Source organism: Vicia villosa, linkage group LG1 (genome assembly GCF_029867415.1).
Source record: "Vicia villosa cultivar HV-30 ecotype Madison, WI linkage group LG1, Vvil1.0, whole genome shotgun sequence".
NCBI classification, from domain to species: domain Eukaryota; kingdom Viridiplantae; phylum Streptophyta; class Magnoliopsida; order Fabales; family Fabaceae; genus Vicia; species Vicia villosa.
The window spans coordinates 241087897-241094029 of NC_081180.1; the positions used below are offsets into that span (position 1 = coordinate 241087897).

General features: G+C 32.4%; 1 protein-coding gene across 1 annotated transcript; it reads right to left on the reverse strand.

The window, feature by feature from the left end:
* Positions 1–1934: 1934 nt before the first annotated feature.
* On the reverse strand, positions 1935–5234 carry LOC131624453 (transcription factor bHLH112-like). The gene is made up of 7 exons (XM_058895390.1): positions 4772–5234; positions 4205–4646; positions 3653–3748; positions 3460–3525; positions 3240–3305; positions 3106–3156; positions 1935–2723 (listed from the first exon to the last, which is right to left on the reverse strand). The coding sequence occupies exons 1-7, from the start codon at positions 5080–5082 to the stop codon at positions 2568–2570; spliced, it is 1188 nt and encodes a 395-aa protein (XP_058751373.1). The 5' UTR covers positions 5083–5234; the 3' UTR covers positions 1935–2567.
* Positions 5235–6133: the final 899 nt, after the last annotated feature.

Below are 6133 nucleotides of genomic sequence, written 5' to 3' on the forward strand. Positions count from 1 at the left end.
CAACTTTGGGCTCCATACCCAAATAGAGCGCCATCCACTCACTGGCTTCGATCCTCTGGATCCGGGAGTGGTGCAACAGCACCCCCCCTGATCGGAAGGTGGAGAAGACACTGCACATCATGCAAGGTGATCGTCATCTCCCCAACCGACAAGTGGAAAGAAGACGTCTCCCTGTGCCACCGTTCCACAAAGGCCCCCTGCATGCCGTGGCTGATGATGGTGTACCCCGTCATGCAGAGCCCACTAAGCCCTGAAGCTCTCACCGCGTCGTTAAACCACTCAGCAGTTGGTTTAAACAGACTGAAAACCTTCCGGGAGTGGTTCACCATTTTCAAAGGCTCTCTCTCCTGTTACAAAAAAAAAACAAAAAAAAAAGTATGTTAAATAGACCGTTAAGAAAATATTGAATAAACGACTAAATTATAAATGGTTAAATAATATAGTCGGGTAAATTATAAAAAATACCTCTCCCTCCCAGATACGCCGAGCGACGTGCTCGTGGTAGGTAAGCAGCACGGAAGTGTGACTGGGCCCTCCCGGGTAGCCCTCCTCCTGCTCATCCTCCTCCCCGTGTGGAGGGTCAACATCCGGTACCTCCTCCGCCTCGTGGTATGACACTGCCTCCTCCTCCTCCTCTTCCTCCTCCTCTCGCTGGCGGGAAGAAAATACCCGAGCCAGACGACTCCTCGATCCAGATGTAGAGGTACCCTCGTCCATCTCCACGGGAACTCGCACACGTCGTCCCCGGCCCTTCCCCCGTCCCTGCGTCGACGCCAGCTGCGCCGCCGCCCGCTCGCGTCTAGCCGACGCAGTCTGGATCTCTCTACCCTGTCTGATGCGTGCTTGGTTGCCTGACATGTTCTTGAAAACAATTGAAATCGATTAATATGCGAGACAACAGATAAAACTAAAAAAATTGCATTTCTGATACACTTCGGAAGTTCATTTCCGAAACTGGGAATGGAGGTGTTTTCGGAAATGAACTTCCGAAACACCCCTGCGAAGAAGTTTTCTGCAACTTCCATGGCAGACCCCAAAATCCTAAATCAAAACTACTTTTATGCATTCTAAACAACCTAAATATCAGTACCAATCTAACTTAATGTGATTTTTTCAATTTCTAAACACCCTAATAGAGTAATGAATAATCGATCTAAAAATTGATAAACTTACCAATTAGTGTTTGAGATGATTTAGGTTGAGATTGGAAGAAGATTTTGGCAATCTCTGATACTTCACACTTGCTTTTTGCAGAAATTTTGAAGAGAGGCTGAGTTTGGAAGAAGATTAGGGCAAAATGAATGGGGGGGCTGTTTTGCTTAATCTGTAAAACGCGCAGTATTTCGGAAATGAACTTCCGAAATGGTGTTTTCGGAAATGCATTTCAAAAATAAGACAAATTTTGAAAAAAAAAAGGCGCTTTCGGAGATGCATCTCCGAAAACACCTTTTTCTTGCATTTCGAAAATGCATTTCCGAAGTCAGGGGTATATGTGGTTTTTCACCAGAGGTGGCCTAGAAGGTTAGGAGGTGGGCAAAGAATTTTCCATTTATTTATTCAGTTCAATCAAACTGATCTATTGTGTAAAGACAACAGCTCTATGATTCATTATACTTTTAAAAATATGTTTTTTTTTTAATCATTTTTCAAATACATATTAAAAGCAATTCAAATTAAATATTAAAAAATATGAACTATTTTGTTTAAGATTATTAATTATTAAAAAAAAATTCTTTAGATTTGTTTCATGAAGTCAACTATTTTAAAAATTCAAATTTAAATTCAAAGCATAATAAATCAAATTTTAAAAAGAAACGTCTTAAATCAATATTTAGTCATTATGACTTCATAATTTTTCCTCACTTTTTATGAACATCTAAGTCCACCATTCCCCCTTTTTCTGGATATAGGACTCCCCACAATTTCTCCCCATTTTTTCCCAACTATTGTGATTGTGTAATTCCAATACACACATAATAATATTAATGAAGAAGATCAAAATGTACAAGATTGAAAACATAAAATAATGACTCATAGCAAATATTGTCCCATGCCCTAATTTAAAAACACTTTCTTTAAATGAAGTAACTCTAAAAAGGAGGTGATAAAAGCTGCCACCACCACTACCCCCATTCCAAGCAAATAAAAGAGTAAATTTATCAAACCAACATCAAATACTATACTTTATATAATTTGCACATTTTCCTTTTTCTGATCTCTAATAATAAATTAAAAGTGGGTACATGCATCCCTTTAAAAAGACTATATATATTCAAATATATCTATTAGCAAGAACAAAAGGTGTTTTAGGTAGCTAGCACCATCTGCTAAATTCAGCCATAAAACAAAGTACAATTAAAACTATAATCTAATGTCAAATGCTGCTGAATTTAACACTTGTTCCTGCCCCTCATCAACCTAATTTTTAGCCATTATAATCTTAATTAAACAACTATCTTTAATCTATATTTTTTATTTATTTTCATTCCCTTCTTCTTTTTTTTTTTTTCTTTTAGCATACAAATTAATAATCATGTCTTCTTCTTCTTCCTTTTAGATTCACTTCTCTATCTTCCAAAGAGTGTACCTCCAAATGTAGGTGTCCAGAAATCAACACTAGTCTCATTAGTCATTGGAAATGTGCTTGAAATTGGCACCAAACAAAGCCCTTGACTTCTTAAATCTTGTTTTTTTCTTTCTAACTCCTTCACATTTTCACAACCCTACACATACAAACATATACACATATTAATATTTAATAACAAAAAATTACTCACACTCCGGTGACTATTATTAGTAAAAAAAAATATTTTTAAGTTGATTGAATAATTTATGTATTTTATCTAAATATATATCAGATACATTGATTATTCAATAAATTTAAAAAGAGAATATTTCGTTGTCATCGTGATGATTGATTATTATAAGTAAAAAAATTCATTTTTATGTTGATTGAATAATTTATGTATTTGATCTGAATATATATCAGATACATTAATTATTCAATAAATATTAAAAAAAAATTGGTTATCATCGTAATCAAATTCAGACTAATATATTAAGATAAATAGAAGATAATTAATTTATTATGCATATATATAGTACCTGTTGTTGTTGAATAGGAGATCCATTTTTCATATAAGGAGTACTCAAAACCTAAAATTAATAATAAAACAATGTTGATATTATGTTTATAAAACAAAGTTAATCATAAAAAACTTTAATGAAAAAAAACATACATTAACTTGATCATGAAGAAACTTGATGTAATCAATGGCTTCATGAAGAACAGAAGCTGTATCCGTCTGAAAATTAATTAAGATCAAAGTAATTAGCAAGATTAATTTAATTAACTTAATCACCATTCTTGAACATTGTTTAAGAAAAAGGTAAAGGAGTTTAAATATATCACTTTCAAAGTAGCTGCTATGTAGAAGAAAAAGTGAAAGAGAAATTCACCTTTCCGAAAGGTGAAACCAATTGCTGAAGAGCTGTTATACGGTCCCCTAGCTTCTCTTTCCTAACCTGCATGTCCACCATACATATACATACATATATAGTTACATACATATCAACTTTATCTAATCTATAGATTAAAGAGTAATTATTAAGATTTTAATTAATTAAGATACTTAATTAAATGGTAAAGTACCTTAAAAGTTGGTAATGGTGATGGAGTCTCAATTCTTTGCCTCTTAATTGTAACTTCAGATGAATTTTTTGCTTCTGGTGATTTTTCTCTCTTTAGCTGCACTTAGATAAATTTTTAACATGTTATTATATATATCCTTAACCAAAAAAAAAAAAAAACCTAATTATACATTTTTTACATATTAACTAATATGTGGAAGTGCGGCCAAAAATAAATACTCCTATATAAAACATTTTTCACATCGGTTAAAATAGATTTTTCACATTGATTAATCTTCCGAGATAACTTAGGGTGTTATGGTAACTCTGTCATATTTTATATCAGGTGACTGACAGAGATGAAAAACAGTTAAATTTAATATTTACTCATATAAAAATAATTAATGGGTAATACGTAAGTACGTAAGACCTAACTAACAGATAAATTTCAATATTGTTCGGCTGAATATATTTTTTAGGGTTTAAACTGTCGTCATATTTGTATGTGTGAGTTTCTGATGATTATTACGAATTTGTTTATAGATAAAAGAAACCAGATAAGCAAATTATATACCTTGTTTAATAGAGTATTTGATGAACTGAAATTGTTGTTATGAAAATTCGGAGATTGATATTGCGATTGCGATGAAGCCAAAACTCCTGCTCTTATATCATTGAGAGCCTCAGCTGAAGCATTCCAGAAAGGAGTATTATTTGAAAAGTGCAATCCACTAAGCTGTTGCTTTGGCATTGGAGATGATGAATAGGACATAGAAGAAGGGTTGGTAAAAAGTGAGTTTTGTGGCTGTGGTTGAGAATCAAATAAACTTTGTATCAAATTTGAAGGGTAACAACCATAGGAATCAACTGATCCAATTGGATATGATGATAAACCAGTGCTTGTTATAGAATTCAGATTTTGTTGATGATGATCTATGCAAAATTCTTGGTCCATTGTTGATGAGAAATTCTTTTTGCTTTCTTCTTGAATCACAGACTCAAAATTGTTCTCTGACCTTTTCAAATATAAAAAAAAAAAAAATTAAAACAAAAATTTTCTTGGATAAATCTACGCAGTTGCGTGCAGAGGATACTGTTTATATATAAAAAAAAAACTATAATCTAGATTATGAGAACTTACAATAACGGCTGATTCCAATTCGATGAATTTGGAGATGAGAGATCGAAGAACATGCTACTAGTACTACCGGTTCCGTTAGCCGATAATTGCGGCGGTTTCGGAGAATCGAGAAAACTCAAAGAACAATCAGAAACATCAAAGTTATTACTATTAGTATCTTTCAAACCCAAAAACTCATTTTGCCAGTTACTATAACTTCCAGAACATGATGAAGATGATGAGTTCATCATAATAGGAAAAACACTTCTTGTTGAATTATTAATATTCCACCAAGTTTCACCACAAATTCCAGCTTGAAATTCTTCAGCCATGTCAAAATATGTTGTTATAGAATTTTTGTTTGCTCTTTTTAACTCAAAAACTCAACTATGTTTATAGGCTGAATGAGATAATATTTATATAAGGAATGGTTGAAGGGTATGGACAGGAATTTGGTTGACATTTCAAGAGGATGATTTGACAAATGAGAGAAATTTGAATCAAATTCTAATTCTTTTTTTAAAAAATAATTTTTAATTAATATGTTATTATTTTAGTATATGTTCCTATGATTAATTTATGAATTGTCTTGGGTTTGTTTTCTCTTTGTCTTATACTTTATTGAATAAAATATAAGAGTATATGAAGAAATGTAGTACATGCCGTGTGGACAATTTTGTTCCTTGTGTGTAAAGTTTAGTGAGTATGATGATATTGGATTGACCATAATGGAGTGGTGTGGTCTTTTTATCTTCAATAAAATATTGATCATATGGTTGAAATTAATTCCCTTGTTTTCAAATTGTGGTTGAAAAATAACATACAATTCAAGACACAATTGTGATTTCTTTTACAAATAAAATAAGTCAATAAAGTAAAAAATATATTTTGATAAGTAGCTAAATTGGTAGTTATTAGAAATGGTACAAAAGACATATTCATGCAGTTTAGACCTTCTCATAAAGACAGGGTAGAGAGGACATAATTGAAAGTGTGGGTCTAAAATCTTTGTCAGCTCTACGAAAAAATAAGGTGGAACGAGACGACCTTGCAGGGCTTGCACTTCACAAAACTAAAATTTGTAAAAAAAAAATCTTAATGCTCATAATTACAAAAGTCTGCAAAAAAATAGACAGACGGTCATATTAAAGAGTATTGATTTAAAACATTGATTGTCTAAAAAAATATAGATAAAACAGACATGTTCGGCAGGTCAATTTGTTCTATTACTTTTAGTAGTTATACATGAAAATAGTAGGTCGAACAAAATGTCAATAATCAATAATCAATATAAGTTCATATACATAACTTTTAAGTCTCGAATTTGAATTCTGATAACGGTGTCTTATTTAGTGGCTAAAAAATTTAGGTGAGTTGTGCTCT